This window comes from Fukomys damarensis, unplaced genomic scaffold (genome assembly GCF_012274545.1).
Source record: "Fukomys damarensis isolate Sample0158 unplaced genomic scaffold, DMR_v1.0_HiC HiC_scaffold_20, whole genome shotgun sequence".
Taxonomy (NCBI): domain Eukaryota; kingdom Metazoa; phylum Chordata; class Mammalia; order Rodentia; family Bathyergidae; genus Fukomys; species Fukomys damarensis.
The window spans coordinates 19,309,598-19,337,389 of record NW_022900932.1 but is presented as its reverse complement, the minus strand read 5'-3'; the positions used below and the strand labels follow the sequence as shown (position 1 = coordinate 19,337,389).

The 27,792-nt window shown below is 53.5% G+C and overlaps 1 protein-coding gene across 5 annotated transcripts in view; it reads left to right on the top strand.

The window, feature by feature from the left end:
• Nucleotides 1-538: 538 nt before the first annotated feature.
• Nucleotides 539-27,792, top strand: part of Cdh23 (cadherin related 23) — a 336,018-nt gene continuing 308,764 nt past the window's right edge. For all 5 annotated transcript variants that reach the window (XM_010606319.3, XM_010606337.3, XM_010606311.3 and 2 more), the window contains exons 1-2: nt 539-605; nt 5,279-5,356. In XM_010606319.3, coding sequence (XP_010604621.1) covers nt 539-605; nt 5,279-5,356 — 145 coding nt within the window. The remainder of the gene's footprint in view (nt 606-5,278; nt 5,357-27,792) is intronic.

Sequence of the window (27,792 nt, the reverse complement as noted above, 5' to 3'; positions counted from 1 at the left end):
GATGTGCATGTCTCCCACACAGACGGCCCTGTCCTCCAGTCCCGCATGCCTCCCAATGTCTCTCCAGGCCCCCCTTTTTTTGGTACTGGGGGTTGAACCCATACCCTTGCACTGAGCTACATCTCCAACCCTTTTTATTTTTAGACAGTTCACATTAAGTCACTAAATCGCCCAGTCTGGGCTCAAACTCATGACCCTCTTGCCTCAGCCTCAGATTGCTGGGATTACAGGCATGTGCGGCTACACCTGGCTCCTAGCTAAACGCGCCCTTTGTGCCTGTCGTGAGATTTGTCCAGTGTCTCCCTGCCCAGCCCCGTCACGCTCGGCTCCCTGTATTATGCCCAGGCCTGCAGCATGGTGAGCCCGAAAGGCACAGACCCTCTTCCTTCCCTGCTCCCTCATCCCCACGGAAGCTGATTCCTCCCCCTTCTCAGGCCCAGTTCTCCCTGGCCCTGCAGAGGTGGGGGTGCTGGAGGGCTGCAGAATCACCCACCAGGAGGAGATGTCTCACTCCCTTTTCTTCGTGTCCCCAGGAGCCATGAGGGGCCATGTGTCTGCCAGCTGCCCTGTGGTCTGTCTCTTCGTGCTGATCTCCGGATGCTGCGGTAAGTTCAGCCCTCCTCCTCTCCCCAGGCCAGAGGGTGTGTGGGCGCAGCTTGGTGTGTCCTGGACCCTGGGACTGCCTTGCTGTGGGTGACAGGAGACATCCTTCGCTCTCTGGGCTTCAGGTGCCTTCTGCGACTCACACTGGCCTGAAAATACCAGCTGTCTAGGGCACAAGAGAGCCTGGGAGGAGGAGTGGAGAAACACTTAGACTCTGCCATGTGACCGTGAACTGTCCTTCTCCTGGGCCCAGGGACAGGCCCCAGTTCTGCTCAGTTTCACGGCCATCTTTTGAGCACTTCCTGTGTGTCGCCGGGTGCACGATGTGCCTGACTCTGGAGGATGGAATCGGTCACTCATGCTCCACAGTGTGGTCAGGGAGGACACAGGCAGGGTTTGCTGTAGTGCAGGTACAGGGCGAATGGTGCGGTCACAGGGACATCTGGGGTCCCAGAGAAGTCCCTGAGAAGAAGATAGGAGTCTCTAGGCTGTGGGGCAGGAGAAGCCCAAGCACAGGTTAGACTTTTGCTCTGGGCTTGGAAGACTAAAGGGAGTGAGAAAGAGGTGCCCTGAAGGAGTCAGCCTGAGCAACGGCGGGCAGCCAGGAACTGTTCTTTCTCCAGGGCCACCTCTTGCTCCTGCCACCAGTGCCATCTCTGGTGCCACAGGGAAGGCCAGGGGGTTTGGGCACTCCTTGTCCTGTGGCCCTGGATAATGGTTAGCGAGAAGGAGAACAGCTCCGAAGGCAGCCCGTCACCACAGGCACATTGTGTGTAGTGTCCCCAAGGCAGGGAAGTCCCCTGGGAAGAGCTGTGGCCTTGGCGTGCCTGGCGACGGAGGCAAACACATTCCTGGGGGTGGGGCGCTCCTTCTCCACTCCAGGGAGCTGGCGGCGCCTCTGGAGGAAGCTCAGCCACAGTACTCATTGGAGTATCGCTGGCATCCTGCAGCTGAGGAAGGTGTGCTTTCCTCGCCTCCACTCTTGAGGATCCCTGCTGGAATGTCTCCTGGGCCCAGGAGCTCACTCCCAGCCAGGTAGCTGAGGATCACAGCACAGGTGCAGAGTCAGAGGCAGAGCAGAAGCCTCAGACCCCCTGTCAGCCTCCAGAGGAGAATCTGAAGCCTGCAGAGGCCACTGGCCCCAGGTCGTCCGTCCCTCTGACCTTCCAAGGCGCTTTCATCAGATTTCCACCCAGCCTGCTCTCTCTGTTCCATGCAGGAGGCCCCATCAGGGCAGCTCTGGCCTCTCTAGTTGGTGGGAGCCAGGATATTTGCCCCCGCCTCCCCAGACACTCTGTGACCTTGGACTTTCATCCCCTCCTCCCCGCCCTGTTTCCCTCACTTTGTTCATCTCTTATGAAGACACACGGATGTGAGATACAGGGAGTGCCACGTCCTGGCTGGCCCAGTGGTATGCAACTGTCTCCCGAGCCCTACCCTTAAGCCTAACAACCAAGCTCTCAGGTGAGGATGGTTCGTGTGTAGCATGCACACAAGAGAGGAGCACCTGCCTGGCCTTACCCTGGGGTCCTAGTGCCACTTTGGTCATAGGGTCCCCAAGCTTTACATTCCTTATCTCTGGTATGGAAACCAGGTGAACTTCCCTTCCTGAGCTGTGAAAGTGGCCCTCAGAATATGTACATCAAATACTTACAGTAGTGCCTGGCACACATGAGGTGCTTAAAGAACACACGCGTGTTTAGCGTTAGCCCTATTATCGTCCATCATTCATCTTTCTCAAGGGGAAAAGAAGGGGATGCGGAAAACAGAAAAGCAAAGGAAGGCCACCCAGCTGCTCTGTTGTAAAATGTGGGTGATCTGCCTCTTGGCATCGCCTCTATCTTCGGGATCCCGCTGTCTCGTTGCTGGCCACACCCACGCATCCTGGTCCCCGTCCAAAGCAGCCAGTGCTGCTCCTTTAGCACGGTAGGCGGTGGCTGGCCTTGGGGACTGGAGCGTGGTTTCTTGTATCATTTTCCCATGCCATCCCCTGTCCCTCCCCACCTGGTTTCCATCTGACTCTGGCGCTGGCTGATGCCTCCTCCGCTCCCTGGGTGTCGGATCCGCTGGGTCCACATGCTGTCGGCACTGTCCGCTTCAAGCCACCCTTCCTTTTCGGAGCCACCACGTACTCCTGGCATTTGTCATTCTTGGGGCCAGCCTGCCTCAAATCTGAGCTCAGCTGCTTGCCTGTAGTCCTCAAGCCCTGAGCCCCGCGCCGTGGTTCCCAGTGAGGGATGTGCTTCCAGACCTGGCCTTCTGGCTGTCCTCCTCCCGCAGGAAGCCTCCCTCATAGGCAGGGCTGTCTGGGCACCTTGGAAAGGGTCCCTAGGTAGCTCCAGGCCTCCCACCTCCTCTGTATGCAAATCCTTATCATTCCATGTGCTGGCCCCTCTGAGCCTCTGCTGGCTTTGACTCCAGGGGAGTGGGCAGGGGAGGGCTGAGGTGCCAGGCATTACTGACAAGTGCTGTGGGCCCAGGGACCGCCCTGAAGCTGGGATTTTCCTCTCTCTGAACTCACCTGCTGCCCCCGCTTCTCCCTGTCCACCCACATTCCCACCTCACTAGAGACCTCAAAGCTCCTGATGCAGCAGTTTGGCCTCTGGAGTACTTGGCCTTCATGTTTTAAGTGGTTTTAAGAGAGTAAGTCACCTCTCTGCCCTCCCTCCCTGCCAGCCCCTCCCAGTCCCCAGTGCCGGCGATGGCAGCCCAAGGCCACCCAGCCACTGGGGGTGACAGGCCTGTTCTGGGAACACAGGTCCACTTGGCATATGGCAGGTGACGCTGGTCCCTGAGTCCCTGCCCAGCGGCCCAGGTCCTGTAAAAGGAGATTTCAAAGGAGCGATGGCACTGCTGGCAAATAGGGTTTTTCTTGCAACTTCCCACCCCCAGCCCCAGGCTAGCTGCTAAATTCCTGGGTGCCCCGGGGCCTCTTACCTCTTACCTCAGTTCAGCATCTTCCTGCTTTCCTAAGGCCCCCAGCAGGGATCAGAAACCTCCCCCTTTTGGCTGTGAAGGCAGCACCTTTATTAGTGCCAGTATTAATAATAGCTATCATTTATTGAGTGCTTGCTGTGTGCCAGAAGGCACAGCACTAAGCACTTTGTGTATGTAATTTCATTTAATCCTCTGGTTAGCTATGAAGTAAGTCCTATTATTACTGCTACTTTTGGACGAGTAAACTGAGGCAGGGGATGATCGTGTGACTGGAAAGAGGCACAGGGAGGATTCAGAGAAGGTGAGGCCCTGGCCACCGGCCTCTCCCTGAGGTTGCTCGTGTGAGGGGAGGAGTGTGCGGGTGCAGACAGGCACTTGGGGTGGTCAGGGCGGTGTCCTGAAAGAAGCATCTTCAGTGAGATGCGAAGGATGAGCGGGAATTTGGCAAGTACAGCGGAAAAGCCAGCAGTACGGAAGGGCGGGAAGAGCCTTGGCCTGGCTGCTGGGACAGGATGGGGAAGAGAGAAAGATGCCCACGTGTCCTGGGTCTGCCCAGTGCCCTTTCTCATCCTCCTGATCCCAGCGTCCTCACCCTCTGAGAGCCTGGCACGAGCTCAGGAGGAGCCCTGGGTCAGCAAAACAAGGGAAAGGCAAACAGCCCCTGCCTGTGTCCAAGGCCCTGGAGAACCCAGCAGGAGTCTCCACAGGGAGCCAGCCCAGCTGGCCCTGGTTGGCTGGGACTGAGGGCAGGTACCCTCACTTGCCTAGTGAAGGCAGGAGCGGTGTGGGGAGAGTAAAGACAGCCTCATGGCAGGGAAGATATCACACGGTGGGGCTTGTGGTGAGGGGGCTTCTTGTAGACACCAAGTTGCTCTACCCATCCCCACGTCACTCTGACCCCATCCAGATCCCACTTGCACTGCGAGGCTTTCAGAGTGACATTTGGGGAGCAGGCCAGTCTTTGGGGTCTGAGTGCCACCTGCTCACTGTGTCAACAAGCACTAGAGCAAGTCACTGGCGGCCTGCAGTCCTAGTTTTGCACAGTGCAAGGGGACAGGGACGTATCTGCCTACTGTTTCTGGGTTGGGTGATGTAGCGGCTAGCACAGAGAAACAGTTCCAGAGATGGCAGGTGCTTTTAAGAAGTCACTGTTATAGATTTTATGGGGTCACTGGGCCATTCCTTCATACCACACATGGGTACCAAGGGCTTGGTGAGTGCCAGGCTCTGCTGTGGGCACCGTGGTCCCCGGAGCCCTTGATCTTACAGAGCTCTTGGTCCATCCTGAGCCAGCTACCTGATAGAAATACAACGTAGCCTACAAGTGTGAGGTTAGATTTTGTAGCAGTCACAGTAGGAACATAAAAAGAAATAGGTAAAGTTCATTTTAATAATGGATTTTGCTTAATTGGATGTGTCCCAAATAGTATCATCTCAATGTGTAATCAATATAAAAGATTAATGAGGTATTTAACAGGATTTTTTTTTGGTAGCAGTCTTCAAACTCCTCTGTGTATTTTATGCTTAGAGCACCTCTCAGTGTGGCGGGTGCTGTAGCCACGTGTGGCCGTGGCCTGGCTGTCTGAGCCACCTGTTCCCATTTACCTCAAGGGAGGAGGTGACCTCAGGGTTCTGAGAAGAACCATCGCCCTGGATGCAGGCCTGACTCTGTGTCACCTTAGAGAATGCACAAAGCTCACGTGGAGGTGCTGGCTAACTCTCGTCCTCTGACTTCCAGGCCAGGTGAACCGGCTGCCCTTCTTCATCAACCACTTCTTTGACACGTACCTGCTGATCAGCGAGGACACGCCTGTGGGTGAGTTGGCACATGGCTGGGCGGGGCGGGGGTGTCCTTTCCTACAAGAGAAGGGTTTTGTAGAGGTTAAGACCACCTTCCACCTGCTACTGGACGCACTTGCGTGGTGTTTGCCTGGCTGCTGCCTGGATGCCTCCAGGGATGGGGCGCTCGGCACTTCCTGTGGCGTTCCATCCACCAGAGGGCATTCTAAACAGCAAGGGCTAACCACACACAGCCCACTGTGCTCCTTTTCCACTTCCGACACTAGCTCTGTCCTACAGAATGCCTTAGTGGTCTCCCATGACAAGCCCTCGTAGATGTTTGAAGATGGTGGCTCCTGTAGAGTTTGTTTTGTGGGCCTTTCTACTTTTCTGTGACGACCCAGTTTCCCCATTCAGTATGCCTGGTTTTGTCATCAGAAATTGGAAGTTGGATGGTAGGAACCCTTCCTGGAGCTGCTGATGGGCAGATGTCCCTTACCTGCACCGGCATCCTTTCCTGTCCTCTCATCTTAGTGAAAGTGACTGTCACCTGGGGCTTCTTAGAGTCTTACAGGTCTGCCTGTTCTGTGGGTACAAGGGCAGAGCCAAAGCCAGAGCCTACATGCATTGGGTCAGCATGTAACATTTTTGGGGAGCTTTTTTATACACGGAAGTGAGGCAGGGCACCTTGGAGAGAGGAAGGCTGCTCAGTTACTTGCCAAGTGTTGAGTGTTCTTTCGTGTGAAACCAAATGTAGGCATGTGGCAGAGTGGACACATCCTTCTTCAAAGATCTCTGCTAACATGGGATGCCCTAACAGACTGACTCTGTCCCCTGCTGCTTGTGGGGCCTGTGAGCAAGCAGCCCCAATACGCTTTCTGGGGCAGAATGTTTTGCAATGGGGTAGGACATAGTAGGTATGTGTCTGATTGGTGTGGGACTTGTCCCTATATCCAGGAAGGGCATTATTTCTAGGGACGAAATGCCTAGAAAGTGTCTACTCCTCTGGCGACAGACCAGGGTTGGAAGGATGAGTTTTAGGGCTGGGGTTTGGGGATCTGAGTATTTAGAAATGCTCTCCTTAAGGCTTAGCCACCCTTCTGGGCCAGCAAGTGTGTCTGCAAGGCCCTTGGGGACCTGCTGAGCTCTCTGTTCCCCTCTGGGATGGGTCAGGGATGTTTGTGGGCTCCTGCATTTGTGACAAGGCTGTGTTCTTTCTGTGTGGCTTGTACCCTCACCTAGACCTGGCATGGGGCTGGCTCAGGGAGAGCAGGATGGATGCTCAGTACACGAATACAGGGAAGTGAAGGAATGGTTAGCAACTCAGTTCATTAGGTGTATTTGAGTGCCCCTGTCTGCCAGGCCTGGGTGCTGTGGACACAGGAACAGTCACAGGTAGATAAAGAGGTCAGGGTCTTGAGATGAGGGACAGAGCCTAGTGTCCGAAGTCCCCCTGGGGGATGGAGGGAAGAGGAGTTGTGTTTCTGTGAGCAGGGCAGGGGCAGAAGGAGGGAGAGCTTTGGGGTCAGCTCCTGAAAGGGTCCCATCCCTTAGCCTCACATACTGTTTTGTGAGCTGGCTTTTGTCTGTGTCTTGTGTTACTTCTTCCTATAGGAGAATCTCGGGATAGAGTGCATGTCCTGCGGCAGGTGGACACCAGAGGTGGATGTGTGGCCATGCATTAACTGGCCCTGGTGCTGGCTGGGAGAGGAAAGGCCCCTCTCAAGTGGGCAGAGCTGGCTGTGTCCCCCAAGCTGTGACCCTGCATGGCTGCATTCAGCCCAGAGTGTGGTGTCCTCAGAGGCCGATGGTAGAGGGTGGGTGCATCTGGCTTGGCAGATACTGATCACAGCAAGTCGTGGGCTGGACGCTCACCAGGGAGCACCTAGCAGGCCCTGCTTCCATTTCCTTGGGCTCTGGCTCTTGATTATCTTTTGCAAATGTCAGCATTGATTGGCCTCCAGGAGCAATGCCCAGGACTTGAGCCCTGTGACGATGGCACTTGGCAGGCAGGCACAGCGGGGGCATCTGTCTGGTGCTATGGGTACTGGCCCTGGCTCAAGGGGGCTGTAGGAACAAGAAGGGCCTCAGGAAGCTGGAAGTTGGGGATGTTTGTCTCCTGGTGGTGGATGAGCACTGAGCCAGTCCAGCGCCCTCCTGGCCTCTTCCTTTCCTTTTATATCAGGATGGAGGCAGCTTTCACAAGCAAATCAGGAGCCCAGTTTCTGTTCTTACTGTGTGAGGCACAGTGCGGCACCTCTCTGGATTTCTATTTCCCCATCTCACCAGTGAGAGGGCATTAGAAAGATGGGCCCAGTGTGCTGTGCCTTGGGCAGCCCTGGTGTTTTCTGGTCCTCAGATGAGACACCCTGGGTGCTGGAAGCCACGTGGCCCTGGGATGTTCAGAAGGTGGCTGTGGACTTGCGGATGGGGCAGGCACTGTGGGTGCAGGGCACTGACAGCAGTGGCCAGGCTGAGAGTGAGGCTGAGGCTGCTTGTCAAGGACTGGCCCTTCACCTGCCTGCAGAGGGGGTTGGCCTAGAGATGAGGCTTTGAGACTTGGTGCCTACTGACCATTTCCTCTCAGAACCTTAGGCTTCCAGTCTGCAAAGTGGGGCCGGGATCTTCCCTTTGCTGCACTGTAGGACGTTCACATCTAATCCCACAGGTTCCAAAGCCTCACACCTAGCATGTGGCATTGCTGCTGCAGGCTGAGAGGTCAGAGCTGTGGGCTGCCAGCTGCGGGCCTGGCCACCCGGCTTCTGCTTGGGCACCTGGTTGTGGGGCGCCTGGTTATATGCTGTGAGAGGGTTCCAGGAATAAAAAATTCTTCCTAAATGTTAATATGAAATCTGCCCCCCTGGATTGCCTGCCACTGGGTCTGATTCTGACTGCTGGAGCCTTGCGGGATAATAATAATATACATGATATATTATATATAATATATTACTGTAAGTTGTGTTTATTGAATGCTCAAGGCAGTGTCCCAAGTGTTTTTATGTATTAATTCGTTTTAAAATTTCCCATTAAGACCTGGAGGGAGGGAGACTTTGGTTTCAGTGCTGTGAATGTGCCATCTGCAGTTAGAGACAGCACTGCCACCCGCCCCAGCCTCCTGAACCTTTCCAGTCTCTCATGCTCTTGCCTCGCTTTGCAGCTGTGAGGGGAACAGAGAGAAGAGTGTGGCCACCCGAAATCCCTCACTGAGGCTGCACTTCCCTTGCTGTGTCCGTGCCCATCTCGGGGTCTGGTTCCTTCTGTACAGTGTTCTCTTTGAATACCATCTCCTCCCAGAGAAGACAGAAGTCAAATGAAGTTATTGAGCAGCGCTGCCTCCCCCAGTCTGTTACTGTCACCCCTCAGCCGTGCGTCCTGCTCCAGATATGCAGGGTCTTTGGCTGCAGAGTCTGGCCGGCTGTGGGGGAGGAAGGCAGGCCACTGACCCAAGCCTGGTAGGACTGGTTGGTGTCACCCACACCTTGGCCATGGCTCTCAGCTTCCAATGGCCATGGGGCAGCTGTAGCCTGAGGGACAGGGCTGCGGGGCTGCTGTCTCCAGCTTGCCTGAGTCTGTTTCCAGCCACTTCACCAGTACCGTCCTGGCAGGATCACCCCTGCCATGTTGCTAAATCCAATCTTAATTCCCAGTCCTGTGACCTCCGGGGACCATCTTCGCCATGGCAACTGGGGATTCCACCACAGCTACTCCACATCTGATGTCGATGGATCAGGACTCAGCTCCTGCTCCTCCCCCACCTCCTCACCCCCATGGAACCTGGTCTGGTCTCATACATGAGACGCTACTGGGCCAGTGACAACTTGGGTTTGCAACCCCTGACTCAGAGACTCCGGACTCCTGTAGCCACCTCTCTGCTCAGCATTTCCACCTAGGTGTTAAAGGGACGTCCTTGACCTCTGATGGTGAAGCTGAACCTGCTTCCCCCAACCCCTGCTTTGCCTGCGGTTGGGCCATCTGTCACTCTTACTGGTTCCTCAGGTCCTAAGCTCAGGATCAGCCCTGACTCCTCTTTCTCTCTTGCCTCACATCCAATCCATCAGGAAGTCTTAGTTCTTCAATCAGAATAGTTCTGGAATAGTGGGCATGATGCCACACACTTATAATCCCAGCACTGTGGGAGGCTGAGGCCGGACGATTGCAAGTTTGAGGCCAGTCTGGGCAATGTGCTATTGAGTAAGACTCTAAATTCCTCCAAATAAAAAAAATTGAAAAGGGCTGAGCATATAGTTCATTGTGAAGGCTCTGGGTTCAGTCTTCAGTACCAGGGGAAAAAATATTTCCAGAACCTTTTCATTTCTCACCTCTTCCCCTCCTACCACCACGGCCTGAGTCTGGGTTGTCCCAGCAGCTCCCCTGGGTAGTTTCCCTATGTCACCGTTTCTCCTCCCAGCAGGAAGGGGCCTGCTCCCCCTGGGGCAGGGTTGCTCCCTAGGTCTTCTCGAGTCTCCCCACCTCAGGTGAAAAGTCAGCCTTCTTCAGTGCCACCCAGCTGTTGGCAGCCATCCCGGCCACCTCTCAGACTCCATCTCCTCCCTCTGTCACCCTCCCTCCCTCCACAGCAGGCACATGGGCTCCCTAAGGGTGAAGGCCAAGTTCCTTCCTCCTGGCCTTGGCACTCACAGAGCCGTGTTGATCCAGATACCACTGTCTCTGTGTAACTCCCTGAGTCCCTCCAGGCAGGGCCCGAGGACTACTGCCTTTGGTCTCTTCAGCGTCTGGTCACCCTAAGTTCCAGTTGTGGTTGCTAGCTGCTCCTCTGCATCCCTCGTTGGACTATAAATGCTTCCGGGTGGATTGGGCCACTGCTGTGCCTCCAGGGCCCAGCTCTGCGGCTGTCATGTGCCTGGAACTTGGGGTGTTTGGGGAGATCCCGGAGTCTGTGCGTGGGAATCCTCTAAGGCACCACCTTCCAGCCTTCCTGGGACCTCAGGCTGCACTGCCCTTACGGGGGGTTGTGAGGAGGCAGGTGTTGGTGACAGCAGGGATGGCTGCTGGAAAGTGGCCCAGGAGAGCGCTTTCCCCAGATGGCGCAGACGCTGTGCGTGCCTATGCGTGTGAATGGCAAGGCCTGTGCTGTGGTCAGGTTTTCAACATCCCAGCAGCCCTCTGGAGGAGTCTGTGGCATATTTTGGGGGAACCCTTGGGGCACTGAGCACTGGCTGGCCCTGGGGACCAGCAGGAAGCGGTAGCATGAAGACCAGCTTGGAGCTGCCGTGCTGACCCAGGAGCTCCTGTGGCATCGTCCTAGTGGCCATTGAACCATCCACTTTGGCCACCTCAGGCTGCAGGAACTGCAGGAGGTAGTGTCCCCCATCCTGATTCTAAGCACCCCCCAGCCAGAAGCCTCCTAAGTGCCCGCGGGAAGGAATGAAACTCACACAGCCTGTCAGTGAGCTCCTGCTTCCTAAGACACCCTGCTGTCCAACCACACTGACCTGCTCAGTCTGCGCCAGCCCAGTCCTCTGCCTGGGAATCCCCTTTGGCCCAGGTGCCCTCTCCCTTCCCACCTGGCAGATTCCTGCTCACTTTCCAGGTGCTGCTGGTCGGTCACCTGCCCTATGTGGCCCCCAGCCTCACTGCCCTCTCCTCCCCGGCTTTGTCATCATGGCTGTGACAGTGCTGTGGAAGTCTATTATTTGTATGTAGCTCCCCGCTGGACTATTAATCTTTGCGAATTAATTGTATTAATATCAACATTACAATTAGAGATCACTTGAGTATTTATGTATGGTATAGCATTGTGGAGTGGTAACATTAGCCACGGTTTACTGACTGTAGCCTCCTGCTGGGCCTCTGTTAAGGACTTTGGATGAATGACCCCTGTGGACTCCCTGTGACCCCCTAGATGGGCGGATTTATCTCCACCGTGAAGCTGGCAGCCCGAGCCTCTTGTGCTCTGTACCAAGCGCAGTGCCCCACACAAAGGGGCCTCAGCAGACGCTTGGTGAATGAGCAAATGGCTGAGTGAATGAATGAGTGCGTGTGTCACATCTTGCCAGTTCCCCTCCCCTTGGCTCCCTGTCCCTCTCTTTGTCACAGAAGTTGGAGCACATGGTGCCGACTTGCCCAGGCGGAACCCCTCCAGCGCCCCCAAAGCATCTTGAGCCACAATTAAGGTGTTAATGCCCATGCTAATCGCCTACATGAGTAAATTAGTCTTGTCAGGAGCCATTAAGATGGGAGCTCAGGGTTCATTAGGATGGATCGGGCCCAGGCAGTGCCTGGTACCACTGCCAGTCGGCACTGATTAATTTCTCTGCAAACGCCATCAATGCCCAGCTGTTTTGTCTGCACCCAGAGAGAGCAATTTTCAGGTGGACTGACCCACATCAGCAGTCTCAGCAGACGGAGGATCCTGCACCCTGCTGAATGGGTGGGAGATGGGGGGTGTGGGTGTGGCTGAGTGGAAAACTGACCCTCAGCGTGGGACTTGGGGTGCTTTTGCAGACTGGTCGCACACCCAGTGCCCTGAAAGAGGCTGTCGCTCCTCCCTGGGCCTCCTTCTCTTGGCTCCTTAAGGGGAAGATGCAGAACCACTGGGTGAGGGTGATTTTTCTCTTCCCTAGATGTTCCTTAGTCTGACCCAGGTGAGAGGCACCTGTGGTAGCAGGGCAGCCCCCCGGCAGGGGCTGGTGGCAGAGCTGCAGGAACAGTGGGGCCAGAGGGCTGTGGATGTGAGAAGTCTGGAGGGCTCTGACCACAGTGGGGTGTGTGCTATGTCTTCGTGGTTTGGCCCTGCTGCTGACCACCATACAGAGGTGGGGAGGCCTGGGGTGACAGGAGCACAGAGATGCAGAAATCAGCATGGAGAAGGCAGAGGAGGCTGAGCTGCAGGGAACTGGGGGCAGCAGCCGGTGTTCCCCATGTCACACTGTCTCCACCCAAGGGCTCCTCACAGAGCCAAGGGCCTCTCTAGGACAATTGGATAACTGCTGTCTGAGTCAGCTGACTTACAGTGCCTGTGCACGAATCCCAGCTCTACCACAGCTTTCCTATCTGCACAATAGGGACAGTGATTCTAAGTTTGCCTCTGTGGGTTTGTGTGAACATTAAGGGAGACACTTTTAAAGCAGTTAGGACTGTTGCTGGCTTGGAGCAGGTGCTTAACAAGGTAAGCTGTGATTTAAACTCACTCACTTATGAGCTCCAGTAAACACACCTTTAATAGGAACCATAAGGTATCACACAGCTCCTTGGTTGCCCACTGGAGAAACCACCCCAGCTGTCCATCCCACAGGAAGTCTGTAGGAGCTTTCAGAATTGACAACAACCAAAAGACCTATTTTTTTCCCGGCTGTTCCTCAGAGGATTGCTATCTAGAATATATAAAGAACTGAAAAAAATAGACCCCCCCCCAAAATACAAGGCTCAGTCAAAAAATAGACAGCTGAAATGAACAGACACTTCTCAGAAGAAGTACAAATGGTCGACAAATACATGACAAGATATTCAATATCTCTGGCCATCAGAGAAATGCAGATTAAAACATTTCTGAGATTCCTGCAGAAAGATCTTACTGTAGAAAGAATGACTGTCATCAAGAAATCAAGTAATAACAGATGCTAGGGAGGTTGTGGAGGAAAAGGAACCTTTCTACAATGTTGGTGGGAATTAATTTAATACACCCACTATGAAAATCAGTATGGAGCCAGGAGTGTTGGTGCAGGTCTGTGATCCCAGCACTCAGGAGGCTGAGGCAGGGGGATCACCATGAGTTGGAGGCCAGCCTGAGCTACATAGTGACACCCTGTCTCAAAAAACCAAACCAAACCAAACCAAACCAAAACAACCAAAACTCGTAAAAAAGAAAAAAAAAAAAAGACAAGAAAATCAGTATGAAGAGTCCTTAAAAAACTAAAAATAGAAATTGCATTTATCCTAGCTATTCTCTATCTAGTTTCTTCCTGAAGGAGTTAAAGACATATTACAGTGACCCATGCATACTCATATTTATAGCAGTACAATTCACAACAGCTAAATCTGAGAAGTCACCTATATGCCCATCCACAGATGAGTGAATAAAAAGATGTGGTATTTTCATGCAATGAAATACTATTCTGCCATAAAGAAAGAAAACTGGAGTCATTTGTAGGAACATGAGTGCCCCTTAAGATAATAATATTGGGTGAAATAAATCAGAAATGCAAACTTAAATGTTGCATGGTTTCTCCTATACGAGAAACCCCAAATATAAATCAAAAGCAAAACAAGACAATAGGAAGCAGGAAGACAGATCTTTTGCAAAAGAGAAGGAGACCAAGCAAGAGATGGAAAAGGAAGGGAGGGCAAAGGGATGAAAAGAAGAATTAAATGTCTTATGTACATGTACCAGCTTTCCACCGTGCGTGTGATCAGTGAGCTACAAATATGTACTAAAAAAAACCCAAACAAACAAAAACCCCCAAAGGATCCAGCCTGGACAAGGGCCACACAATCTGGCTGGGCAGTCGCTGTTGTGCCCGTGAATGAGTTCCACCCCTCATGGCCCAGACTGCAGGATCTGGTTGTGCTCAGGCTGCAGCAGGGCAGACTCAGTGACCCTCAGCCCCGCCCAGCTGCCCCCAAGGGGAGGGACCCAGCAGCAGGAGGGGAGCTGAGAGCCAGACCCCCACAGAGACACACACAGCCCCAGCGTACAGGTGCTGCCTGCCTGGGCTTCATAACACAATGATGACAAATGCATTGTGTGTGTGTGTGTGTGTGTGTGTGTGTGTGTGTGTGGCGCCAGGGATTGAACCTAGGGCCTTGCACATACTAGGCAAGTGCTCTACCACTCAGCTACATCACTTTTAAAATTAAAAAAAAAATTCTTCATGGCCCCAAGATCATGTTGGGTATCACTCGTGGACTCTCCCTACACTTGAGGGAGCATGGGTCTTGAATTTTATGTTTACTTTTAAGACTTTTTTATTTTGAAATAATTTTAGAAAGTAATATTTTAGAAAAGTCATGGAAACAGTAGAAGGAGTTCCCCTCACCCAGATGGTCTTAACATCTTCCACAATTACGGAAGCCAGGAAAATAACATCGACACAGGCATGGCAGTGATACTTTATTCAAATCTCACCAGCTTTCCCACCGATATCCTTTGTCTATAGGCAAGAAGATTGTTTAGTTTCTTTTGCACCTGTGAACTGTTTGTGTATTCGCAGCTGTGGACACATAGGCTCTTAGATTCACTGAGAAAGTAGTTTACTGGTGTGTGTCAGCCCATGTCCTGGGTAGTCCCTGCCCCACGGAGGTGACCTTGTGGTGAGGGACAGTGCGCAGCAGTAAGCACCAAGTAAGAGCACTCAGATTCTGTGGAAGTTAAGGTGGGTGGAGAGCGGGGACCTAACAGCCTGCATCCCTGGCTCTGCTCTTACCCTCACCTGCAGGATCCTTGGCGGGCCTCAGGTGTGACAGTTCGACAACCACTGTTCTGATCAAACAATCCCGCTTCACAGGTGGAGAAACTGAGGCCTGAAGTTGGGGAGTGCTCAGGGTCCCCCTGAGTTACCTCTGTGTTCCTGCCTACAGCCCGCTCTGACCCCTCAGGCCTGGCCAGTACAGACCGCAGGCTTGGGCACTGCCCATCGTCCACATGGCACATCGGCCCTGGGAAGAGGAGTAGCCTCTGGGTTGGGGGCTTTGAATCTGGGTCCTGGAGTTTGGAGGGAGGAGCCAGGAGCCTCAGAGCCACGTGCTCTGGAGCAGGGTGTGTAAGGAGGGAAGACAGGGCAGCCCGGGGCTTGTGGGGCTGTTGGCAGGGGGCCTGGGGTCTTGGCGCCTTGTGGAGGACTCTCTCTTCCCTGTGGGTGCTTCTCTGGTCTTGTCTCCTCTCCTCCCTCTGCAGGGCAGTGCAGGCCCTCCGCAGGCGTGGCTGCCAGGCGGGGCAGGTGTTTTGGAGGCAGCCGTGATGACGCTGATGATAACGAAGATGTGACACCTGGAGTGTAGGCCCGCCAGGCTGTGCTGGGGGTGGGCAGGGCCTGCACATCCCAGATAACCAAGGAAGTGGCACCTTTCTTTGATGACACATTTACTGTGTCTGTAGCGTACACATTACTTCTTTGGCTCTCCATAGCAAACCAAGCAAGTAGGTCTCAAAAATCTTCCTTTTGCAGATGAGGAAGCAGAAGCTCAGAGACGTTAAGGAACTTGCAAGGAGCCACACAGCTTGTACAGGATGCAAACTGGATTTAAACCCACAGCTGCCTGATCTCAAGCCTGTGGACTTACTCACAGCTCTGGGATTCCATATATGGGTCTTTGCTCTTAAGAAATTGCAGTCGGAGCAGGGGGAAAAGGACCCATAGGAAATGACTGGCCCAGTGTGAGCGGGTACGGAGAGCTGCTAATGCCTCGGGGAGGAGGCACTCATTCTGGACACAGGAATGAGAAGGTGAGACAGGAAGGTGGCCCTGAGTGGTTGGGGCTGACCAGCTGCAGCCCGGGGGAGTTGATGGAACTTGCTGGCCAGCAGCAGGCAAGGCATTTGGGCTGTGTCTCGGATGGCTGGTCGGGCTAGCCATTTAGCCTTTGCGTCTTGATAGCCAGGTTGCCTGTGTGAGCTGGCTTAGCCTCGCAGGAAGGCGGGTGTCTGTTCTGTCCTCACTCCCAGTTACAGGCTCGAGGAGACCAGTGGCTGCCCGGGGTCTCACTGCTGATGGGCAGTAGAGTCCGGACTTTATTCCCCATGGCCCACCTTCCCTGCTCCTCTGCAGCCTGGGAGGGCCAGGTGGGGTTCTTCCTTAGTTGGTCACCCTGGAACGAGGCTCAGGACCGAGTGTCTACCTCGGAGAGGTGCTGGGTTAGAGGCCTTTGTCCAGGGAGGGGATTTGCCCACCATAGTTTGGTCTCAGAGAACAGACCCAGGACTCTGGCTATGCCCCCATGTAGCTGTTTGAGCTTGAGGACCTTTGGGGGCCACTCTTGCAGGTCGTTCGAAGATGGGTGTCCTTGCTGGGTGTGCCATGTAGTTGGCAGTATGGCAGCAGAATGCCTTTTTAGATCGAAGTGCGTAAGTGCTCACATCACTTGCTCCTGGGTCCGTGGTCTTTTCCAGTGACTGGTGGTGCTGGGGTCAGGGGCCTTGGCCAGCTGTGCTGTGGCTCGGCAACAGGGCACCCTGCTGATGAGCAGATGAGCCTGACCCAGCTGTGCCACTGCCATGAGGATGTGCTGAGCTTGCAGCCGGCTGGGAACACAGGCTCTCGGGAGCAGCCGGAGGTGTAATTTACAGGCGCTGAAACCCCTCCAGCTTGCTGGGGAGATGATGGCAGGCAGAACTGACTTTGAACTTGTCATCGCTTCCTGTCCCTACTGTTCTTTACACATCTCAGGGGACCCATGGGCTGAACTGTCCAGCAACAGCTTAGCCTGTAGGAGATCAGATTATTTCACCAGTCCTTGACCAAGAAAGGGCCTGGATGCCAGGAGACCTGTCGCTTGGAGCAAGGACCTCCCTGGAGGATCCAACATGTGGATTTCTCGCCTTCCACCTCTCCCCAATCTGGCCACAGTGCGCTGAGCACCGATAGGGGAGGCAGAAGGCCTGGATTCTAATCCCAGCTCTGTAACTTAGCTGTGTGACCACAGTCAAGTTCCTTAGCCTCTCTGAGCCTCATCTCCCTCCTCTGGGAATAGAGATGCTGGTGTTTGCCCAGCCAACTTCTCAGGTTGCTTAGGAAAGATCTTTGAAAATGAAAATGCTGTGCAAATGATGGATGTTGTTTTCCTTGAGCAACTGGCCTGTCTATCTATGCCTCCTCTCCCAAGAAGTGCTCCCTTGCATCTTCTGTAAATGTGGACTCTTTCACTGCTGCCGGACCTCTCTCTCTCTCTGCCTCAGTTTACTCAGTTGCAAAGTGAGAATAATGACAACACTGGTATTTCCTTTTAGGGTTGTGGCAAGGATGAAATGGGTGAATGAAGGCAAGGCATTTAGAAGCATGTTTGGCATGTAGTAAGCACTGATGGATGTTAATGAACTATATTTACTTTTTTGGTTGTTGACTGCTCTTTTCCCAGCTCACTAGACAGACACATGTTTGGTATGGCTTCCTGTATTACTCTTCCAAGGCCCATTTGCCCTCTGCAGGTGGAAGAAGGACACAACCCACTGCCTCCTACAGCCTGCCTCTCTGCTCTCAGAATTGGCTATCTCTCCTCCCGCGATGACTGTCTGAGTCCCCACTCCTGGCCAGCTCTAGTTCTCAGGGCACATTCTGCCTGCCTTCCCCCTCCTGGTCAACCTACTGTGTGCCAGGGACTGTGCTAAGGATTTTCTGCTTCCCTTGTTGGTCCTAGGCTCCCAACACCCTATGGAGGAGCTGGATGTGGGTCCCATTTTACAGATGAGGAGGCTGAGAGAGGCTGTCTCCCAAACAAGAGCTCAGAGTCATGAAGTGGCCAAGCTGGATTCAAGCTCTGGTCTCTGCCCCTCCATGACCAGCCTCCATGCTTTTTGGCACAGATCAGAGTGGAGTCTGAGGTCCTTATCACCCTCAGTCTGGCCTCTCTTCTGCCTTCTTGTGTGGCTTTATGCCATAGCGGACAGAGGGAGTGAGAGCTATGAGCTTTGGTCACCTCTGGCCTGGCCCTGGGTGGAGGGAGGGATGTCCTGGGGGTCACAGTGCCGCCTGTGGGCTCCTTCCCCTGTGCTCAGTGGGGCCAGGGCTCCTTGAAGGATTGATTCAACCTTTGAAAGGATAATTCAAGATGAATGTGCTGTGTCTGACTGACTGGCCGAGAGATGGAGGGATTATTGAGTGTGGGACCCGCTCCACTGCATCGGCTGCTTTATGAGCTCTCTAGAGAAACCCTATGTTGCAGGGAACTCAGGCCTGACGGGCATGGAGGTGTGCGTCTCCCACAGCCACACGCCGCTGGGGCCAGGAAGCAGCTCCCAGCCCTTTCAGTGCATTTGTTGTTTCCTCCGCCCGACTCACCTCAGCCCCATTTTTTACTCTGTGCTGCCCCAGAATGTGGGGGGCAGTGGAGCCCAGCTGTGTGTCTCTGATGTGGAGAGGAAGTGAGCCAGCCGAGCCTGCAGTGACATCTCCGATTTCTGACACCTGTTACCCCCAGGGGTGGCACAGCCTCACCGCTGGGGCACCTCTTGCAGGTTGATCAGAGATCAGAAAGCATCTAACACGCAGGGACTCGGTACTCTACTGGGGAAGTGACACAAGGGCACTCACAGGGCAGCAAAGCCCGCAACTCACCCCTGATCCCTGGCCTGTTTTTCCTCCTCAGTCACAGCTCCTGCCACTTCTGCAACTTTCTGTGTTCTGGGGCCAGACAAGAGTGAGGCCTTTTGAAAACAGGCAGGGACTGTGTCCTAAAGCCCTGTTAGGTGAGGTGCCCTGAGGGGAGCGTGGTGACAGTGAGCCTTCCTTGCTTGGTGTCCCTGGGAGCCAGGTGGGGGTCGAAGCACTCGGTGGGGCCAGGCCTGTGTGTGGTGACCTGGTGGCTGTCCCAGCCCAGGAGCACATGTCACCTGGGCTGTATGGCCTTGGGCTGGAAGCCCTTTCTGAGGACAAAGAGGCTGTGAAGGGCAGCCGGGGACGGGGTGGCAGGGCCTCTTCACAGCAGGAGCCCACTGGGCACCTGACACAGTCCCAGTCTTGTCCACAGCCCTTGCTCGTCTCTGCCCACCTCATCACAGGACAGCGTGATTGATGGCAGTTGCTAAGAGCAGCTTGCAGGCCCTGCCGTGTTTCCCATACCTCTGATCCCACCGTCAGGTGAGGAAAAGGCAGCGTCTCGCCCAGAACCTGAATCCAGGCGGAGCTCCGCTGCCCAACCTCTGGGACATGGGCTGCCTTCCTGCTGTGCACTCCCGAGGAGGCTGCCTCAGTTTCCTGGGACTGCACACCTGCCCATCCTTTGGGCTCCTGCCCGGGCATCAGCCATGTTCCCTCCACCTCAGCTGGAGCTTGCCAAGCTGACAGATGTGTGATTTAAGAGGGGTGGCAGGGGAGGACGCTCTGAGGTGCCCAGCCGCCACTCGACCCAGCCCTGCCCGTGTGTTTACAGAGTGGCTGCGCAGCAGTGGACGTAATTACTCCTGACGGCCTTCATTAAAAGCTCCAGGGCAATTTACAGCCAATTAAAAGGGAGCTGTTTCCCTGTTCGGTGGGCATTCTGCCCCCTACCTGCCTTGGAGAAAAGGAGCCCTGCTGAAGCTGTGGACCAGGCGGGTCCGGGGCTGTCAGGGAAGAGGGTGATGCTTTGGAAACCTTTGAGTCGCTGCCCTCAGCAAACAGGGAAGCCAGGAGCCACAGCTCATGGCTGCACACCTGGGGCAGTGGGCATAGCTCCATGCTGTGGGGACTGTGCCCTGCGCCCCAAGTGCCTGGCTGTGCAGAGACTCGCTCTGGCTGTTCCTTCACTCTCAGAGCCTCACTTTGCCCATCTGTCAACTAGGCTGCCTGGGCCACCTTTGCAGAGCTCTGGTGGTGTTTGGTGACATAGAGTATGGGCTCCTCAGTGGCCTGGGTTGGGGTGGTTCCATTCCGCCTGGGTGCCCCACCTGCACAGGTGTCTTCTAAAAGCAAAAGACCCTTCCAATGTCCTCGGTCCCAGGTCCTCCTGAGCCTGGCTCAGTCCCTTCCTTTCTCTGAACACAAGAGACCAGAAAACCTTGAGAGGAGTCCTGTTCTGGCCTGGGCTTCAGTCTCAAGGAGCCTGGGATCCTAGGGTGAATGACCTCTTTTTGGCCCCAAGTTCAACTGAGGACAATTAACCTATTTTCCAGCTTCACTTTGTTATCTAAAGTGAAAAAAGATTCTCTGAACACTGTGTGGGAATTCAGATGTTATCACAGCTGAGATTACTGCCTCAGTTTACTGGATACTTGTCAATCAGAAAACCTGCACTGCCTTTTAGTTCCCTAAATGTAAAGATCTGAGTCTATTTGGGAAGTGGCAATAAAGAGTCCACGTTCTGAAATTAGACCAGGGGTCCCATCAAGAAGACAGGCTACCCTGGGCCCCAAAGGGGCTCGTCCCCTGCTTGCAGGAGATGACATAAGTGCCCAGCACAGAGCCTGGCACACGGTCACGGCTGGAAAATCCCAGCCCAGCCTCCCCACCTGGCAAGAAGGGTTGTCTGTTCTTTCCGGTGGTATTCTGCCAAGCTCTCTGAAGCATAATGAGGGTGGGGACAGGGCCACCTTCATCACCCCAGCCATTTCTCCCAGTGTGGGGGGCTCCTCTCCCAGTACTCCACACTGGGGCTCTGGAGTTTACAGAGGTGGAGTAGCTTGGAGCTGACCGGAGGGTGGAAGGAGTTTGTGTTGTCTTATTGCCAGCTCTCCAGCCAGTGTTTCCTCCTCTGTGAATTAGGACATTGACTCTCTGTCACCAAGCATCAATAAGGTGAGAAACCCCAGGGTGTCTGAGAGCCATTGTCTGAGGTCCAAAGCATCTCCATGTTAGAACTGGCTTGTTTTGCCCGAAGTGAAGAGTTCCCTCTTCTCTGTCCCTCCTTCGGTCAGGACAGTGTCCTGCTATCCACAGCTCAAAGCCCAGGCCCTCTCGGATATTGGATACTGGCCAGCTCTTTTTGAGGAAGGTATAGATGTTGTCCATTATCCTGTTTTGGGGGCTCTCATTAGAATATTTTTATTTAAGTGACATGCAGAATACTTATTCTGTGTCAGTTACTGCTGTCAGCTCTTTTAATCCTACTACAACCCTGTGAAGAAGATACTGAAGATTGAGTAACCCTCCTCCAAAATGCTGGGACCAAAACTTTCGGATTCTGGAATTTTTCAGATGTTGGACTATTTGCACAGAATATACTAGATGAGCATCCTTAATCTGGGAATCTGAACCAGCATGTTGGGTTTTCCCATCATGGACACTTAACTGTATCATGACTATTTTCACTTTATAGATGAGGTAACTGAGGCGAACAGGTTTAAATGACTTGCTTGAGATCATTCAGCTAGGTGAATGGAGGTGGTGCTGGGATTTGAACTTGGGCATCCGTCCTCTTAACCGACATGTTCTGCTGCCTCCCAATACCAGTAGTAAGAGTAGCTGCTGTCTGTTGAGTTCCTACGAGGTGCTTTGTACACATTATTACATCAGATCTTTACAGTAAGCCATCAAGTAGGTATTTTTGTCTCCTATGGCCAATGAGGAACCTGAAGGTCAGAGGAGCAATGAACTAGCTGGTGATCACAGAACTAATAAATAGTGAAGCCAAGACTGAATTCACATCCTCTTCTTCCTGTCCTTCTGACTGTGTCCTGTCGAGTTTTTATGAAAAGCCGTCATTTATGGAGGGCCAGCTAGGTGCTGAGACTTCGTGTACACTATCTCATTCTGTGCTTGCTGTGACTTAGGGCTGGGCATTATGGTCTGCTTCTGATTGTTTCCTGTGGTTTACCTTAGCACGTAGGAAAAAACAGAGTGCTTTGTATGGTAGGGTAGCGTGTCATCTTTCCAACATTGTGACAAACACCCTAGATAATCACCTTCGGAAGAGTAAAGGTTCGCTTTGCCTCACAGATTTGGAGATTTCAGTCCATGGTCAATGGGCAGCACATCATGGCAGCAGCGTGTGATAAGGAAAAATTGCTTGCTTGTGGCTGTGAAGTGACAGGGTAAGAGGGGCTCTTCAAGCCATGACCTCAGTGACCTTGAACCTCCCATTAACCACCGCCTCTTAAGGTTTCCAGGAACTCCTAGCCATGCCATGGGCTGGGGACCATGCCCTGAACATACAGGCTTTGGAGGGAACATTCCAGATCCAAAGGATAGCAAGCTACTAGCCGTATGTGGCTATTTAAAAGCAAACTAGTTATAAATTACATTTTAAAAAGTAAAATCACTTTCTCATTTCCACTGGCTACGAAGTGGCCACATTTCAAGTGCTCATTGGCTACCAGCATCTAGGGGCAGCATGGACAAAAACACCACTCATTCTGTTGAACACTCGGGCATAGAGAATCTGTTTTCCAATTGAGAAACTGGGGCTCTCCAGAGTGTCACAGCCACCCAGCGGGGGACAGGCGGCCTCCTGAGGGCACACCTGGCCCTGACCCCTGTTGTCCCTGCAAGGCTGTCATCCCCTGGCCCTGAGGACAAAGAATGTTTTTCCCAGCAGCTGCTAAGGCACTTGACGTCTGAGGAGGCAGTGTGACCGACCCAAGGTCGAGAGATTGCAGTGGCCTGGGCAGTGGCACCAGGGCCTGGAGCCATCGAGTGTCACCCAGCTCTGACCCCCAGCAGGGCAGATTTGCACAGACTGGGCAACATCCCCCCTTCAGCCAGAGGCAGCCCTCCTGGGTATGAATTTTTACAGCTGTTTACCTGACGTGATTCCATCCAGGAATGAAATAACTCTCCCCACGGCCAATATGAATTCTTCACTTCCCTGGGAAAAAACAGCCCCTGTGATTGGAACATTGTCTGCAGTCCTGTCAGGTAGCCAGCGCAGAGTGACAGGTGAGAGAAAGCGAGCGGTGGAAAGCCATTACCCTCTTACTTCAGTGGAGTTGGGAAAATAGTCATAAATTAGTGCCGGGTGCTGAACGAGGGGAGAGGAAAAATCCACAAAAAAGAAAATACCTCCTCCCTAGAAAGTCACAATTTTCCTCCCGAGAGTGGGAGGAGTGGGCCCTGCTGGAGATGGTGGCTCAGATGTGTCACCCCCGCCTCACCCACTGGTTGGAGGGGCAGCCACACCCAGAGATGGAGTCTGAGCCACCAGGCAGGACAGCGCCTGAGATCCAGCGGGCTGTGTGCTGTCCCGTTCCTCCAGGACAGTCCTGCAGGGGCAGCTTGGCTCTGTGTGTGTGTGTGTGTGTGTGTGTGTGTGTGTGCGTGTGCACGCTCGCGCACACGGGGGCACACACACACACACACACTGATGTATCTGCAGGTAACACTTCTGTCTCTGTATGGGGTGTGAGTGTGTGACTTCACCTTTATCTCATTTCTGCTGCTTCTACACATTGGTACTGATCCACGCGGTACATCTCGGCCCACAGACCAGGTGGTATGAGGTATGTGTGCAAGCATGTGTGCACATGTGCTTGTGTGTGTACCCCATGGGGATGCAGACAGCTCTGGAGGCCGCTGTTCATGCCTAGCCTGGAACCAAGTGTAGCAGATGACACCCCAGGGCCCCGAGGGACACGTGAGCTCCGTTTGGGGTTATTACTTAAGGCCCTGGCTCTGGTTTATCTGTGGAGGAGCAGAAGAGGGGTGTGAGCAGGAGCCAGGCACCAGGAGGATCCCAGAGCACAGAGCTCTGCTGGTAGCTGGGCCTGGGCTGCTGAGAGCGCGCTCCTGAGCTTGGTGTGCTACGTGTGAAGTAAACTCATGGTCGTGAGCAAGAACAGCACGTGGGTGAACAGTGTGGTTCTCAGGCTTCAGCTTCCGGATTCTCTGTGAGACTTGCCGAACAGATTGCTGGGCCCATCCCGAGTTTCTGATTCAGCAGGTGTGCCAGGTGGGGCTCAAGAGTCTGCATTTCTAGCAGGTGTCCAGGTGATGTCCATGCTGCCGGTCACTTTGAAAGCCACCCATACACACATTGGACAAAGTACTTTGCGGAACTGTGGACTACAAGCCGGTGTGGCTGGGCAGGGCGGTGGTGCATGTAGCAGTGAAGAGCAGAGGTAAAGGGCATGGGGTGGATGCTTGGGGTCTGCCACCTACCAGCTGTGTGCCTTCAGGCCAGGCACTTAACTTCTCTGAGCTTAGGCTTCGCCATTCTTGAAGGGGAGTGAGGAGCAGTCCCTGCACAGTGCCGGTGAGGAGAAGGCTGACAGGGCCCGGTAGCCGGCCAGCACATGTACCAGGCTGCCATGATTACCCTTCGCAGACAAGCAGCCTGAGGGTGTGTGATACCCCAGGGTCACACTGCAAGTTATGGCAGAGCTGGAAAGAGGACCCAGGCCAGTGCCGCAAGTCCTCCTCCCCCTGCCCTGTTCCAACCAGTTGCTGTTTACCTGGGTCCCTAGGTTCCAGATGCCTGTGTCCTATCCCAACATCCCTTCATGGTGGCAGTGTGTGTGTGTGTGTGTGTGTGTGTGTGTATACCTTTATTTCTTCCCTCTGAGAGAAACGAGGGTGGAACAAACCCCGATGGGCCAGCTCTGACTGCTGCCCCAGCCCCATGCTCCCTGCCGCCCACCTGCTGCCCGCCCCTGTCCACCACCCCCAGCCCCTCCAGCTCTGTCACTGAAGCCTCTGCTCTGCCTGCTCCTCCAGTCACATCACATTGAAGCCAGACTTGGAACTCGCCCAGGGTAGCCTGGGAAATGGTTACACGTGTGTACACACATGGGGTGCACACCCACATACTAGTGCACATAAGGTATTCACATCTGCAGCGTACTTGTGCATACACTGCACATACATACTCATCACTCATGCATGCAGTCACACTCATGTGCGCGCACACACACACACACACACACACACACAGTACTGTGCTTCAAAATCCCAGTCTCCTGAGAAAAGGAATCTGAGATTCCCACTCACCATGACTGAATGGTCCTGAACCTAGGAACTGGGGACACAGAATCCCAGGGGAACCTTGTGGTCTTGCAGCAAGCACTGCCAGCATTTTATGGGCTTTCTGCTCCATTCCACAAAGTTTCCTGAGGCCCTACAGGGCTCTGGGGAAGCTCAGCAGGCCTGTGGCTCCACCTGGCAGGGACTCCTGTTGGATGGGAGGGTCACACTTCTCCATTCACCGGACTGCCCAGGCCAGACATGGGTGCGGTGGGGACAATGCAGGTGGGCTGGGGAGCTGTAGTCCTGAATCTCTGCCCCAGGATCTCCTCCAGGGACTCTGGGAAATGCTGGGATCAGGGACCTCCTTCTAAGCTGGCGGTTCTTTGCCAAGAGGTACAGGAGTGCATGGCAAGGCCCTTGGAGTAGCACTGTCTAGGCTTCTTGCAGGAGGTGGGAATTCAGCTGGGTTCCAATGGGTACTGGGCAGAGGGCCAGCTGGGACCTCCCCTGCGTGGGCTGCCAGGCTCCTGTCTGTGTCACCCCATTTCACACTTAGCATCTTGGGTTCGGTTATTTGTCCCACATCTGCCCTCCCACTCCCAGCAAGGGCTGTCCCCAAGAGAAGGCCATCCTAGTGGCTCCCACTACCAGCTCAGGCAGACCCAGTTATTAAATTCTGCTGTGTCTTTCTGTCCCCTTCTCTCCTCCGTGCTCCCTCGGTCTCCCCTCTCCTCTGCCACTGTTCATCTCCTTCACCCACCTGCCCTCACCTTCCCAGGTTCCTTCTCTGTGGACTTGAGGGAGGTCCAACAGCTCCTGTTCCTCAAGGCCTGTGTCCCACCCATCCTAACCCACAACCCTCCCAGACCCTCTGTGTCCCTCCACCAACTTCCAAATTCTCTTTCTTTCTATCCAGGCTGCTTTAAAAACAATACTTTTTCTATGGTATTGTTGAAGTGTAATTGATGGGACTTGCTGTGTGATTTCAAGTGTGTAACGCATACATTTTGACATTCGTATATATCCAGAAACAATCGGGACAGGGAGCGTATTCATCACCCCCAAAGTCCCCTTGAGTTTCTTTGTCTCCTTCCTGGCCCCCTCCCTTCACTTCCCCCTGATCGATTCTCTGTCACTGTGGATTACCTGGCTTTCCCAGAATTCCATGTAGATAGCATAATGCTGTATGGTACCCTTTTTATCTCTCTACCTTCATCCGGCATAACTGTTTTGCGGCCCATTCGTATTGTTGGATATATCACCAGTTCGTTCCTTTTTGTTTCTGAGCTTCAGTTCATTGTAAAGACCATTCACTTCTCCATTCACGTGTTGATAGGCATTTGGGGTTGTTTTTCATTCGGGGCTCTTTCAAATTAGCTACCACGAACATTTGTGTACTTTATGCACGCACACACACGCACGCACACACACACACACACACACTTTTGTTTCTCTTGGGAAAATATCCAGGGCTAAGATTGATGAATTATGTGTGGATATTTAACTTTTTAGGAATCTACCAAACCCTCTTTCAAAATGCTTGTACCACTCCCACTAGCAGTGTATAGAATCTCAGTCCTGTCACTCAGAAGCATTTGGAAGGTCTTTTTTTAAATCTTAGTAGATGGAACATAAAATTACCACTTTAACCAATTTTAGGTGTGCAATTTAGTGACATTAAATACAGTCACAATGTTGTACAGTTCTCACCACTACCTGTTTCTAGAACATTTCCATCATCCCAAATAGAAACACAGGACCCATTAAACAGTGACACCCCCTACTCTGATAACTATTTGAAAGGATGTGTAGTGGTGTCTCATTGTGATTTTAATTTTCATTTCCCTAATGACTAGTGACATTAAGCATCTTTTCATATATAAATTTACTTGTCATCTATATATCTACTTTGGTAAAGTGGCTCTTCAAATCCTTGACCACTTTTTTTAAATGAGTGGTTGATTTCCTATTACTGAGCTTTGAGTGTTCTTTATATACAGATAAGAGACTCCCATAGTGAGTCCTTTAACAGATCTATGATTTACAAATACTTTCTGCCAGTTTGTTTGTCTTTTCATTCTTTTAGTAATGTCCCTGTACTGATCACATTTCCTGTGGCTGCCCCTCCCCACTGTAAAGGAGGAAAGATTTACTCTGGCTCACGGTCTCAGAGGTTTCAGTCCGTGGTCAGCTGGCCCCAGGGCAGGAACATCATGGCGGAAGGAGGTGGCCGAGGAAAGCCGCTCAACTCATGGCTTCTGGGAAACAGCAGAGGAAGAAGCCAGAGAAGAAAAGGACCAGATACAGTCCCCCAGGACGCACCCCCAGGACGCAGTTCCTCCTTCTAGGCTCCCCTAGTAGGTGTGTTAGCTAGCACATTGTTCTAGTCAGTGTCCTCACATCCCAGTCACCGCTCTAAAAGTTTCAGTTCAGTCAAGTCAACAATCTAGATTAACCAGCACAACCCCAAAGAGCAGGAGCTTTGATTGTTATGGATTATGTAGCCAAACTTACCGATGGGCTGGTCAGCACCCACTCATTCTTATCCGTGGCCCCTGTTTGCCCTCCCCACCTTTTGCAGCCAGAGTCCTGGCCCCCCCACATCTCTGGCACAGTGCATACCAAGGCCAGACAGCGGCTCTCACCAGGCCTGGCCCAGTCGGCACCTGACACACCTGGTCTCCCAGGCTTCTGCAGAGCATCAGGACCTGGGACTCGGCTCCTGAGACCTCTCCTGTTCCTCCTCACATTGGGAGCCCTCTGGGCCTCCTCGGCTGTGGTGTTGCTGTGGAACAGGAACACGCCCTCTACGTCCTTCCCATGCTACCCATGGGGGTCTCCGCTGCACTGACTCATGACTTCCCCCAACCAGATACCCAGATCCCTATCCCCAGCCCAACCTCCTCCCTGGACCCCAGGCACTAAGGGGGCACCTCCATCCCACATGTTCCCAAATCAGTGAAGTCCTGGATCCCCGTCTTTCCCCAGC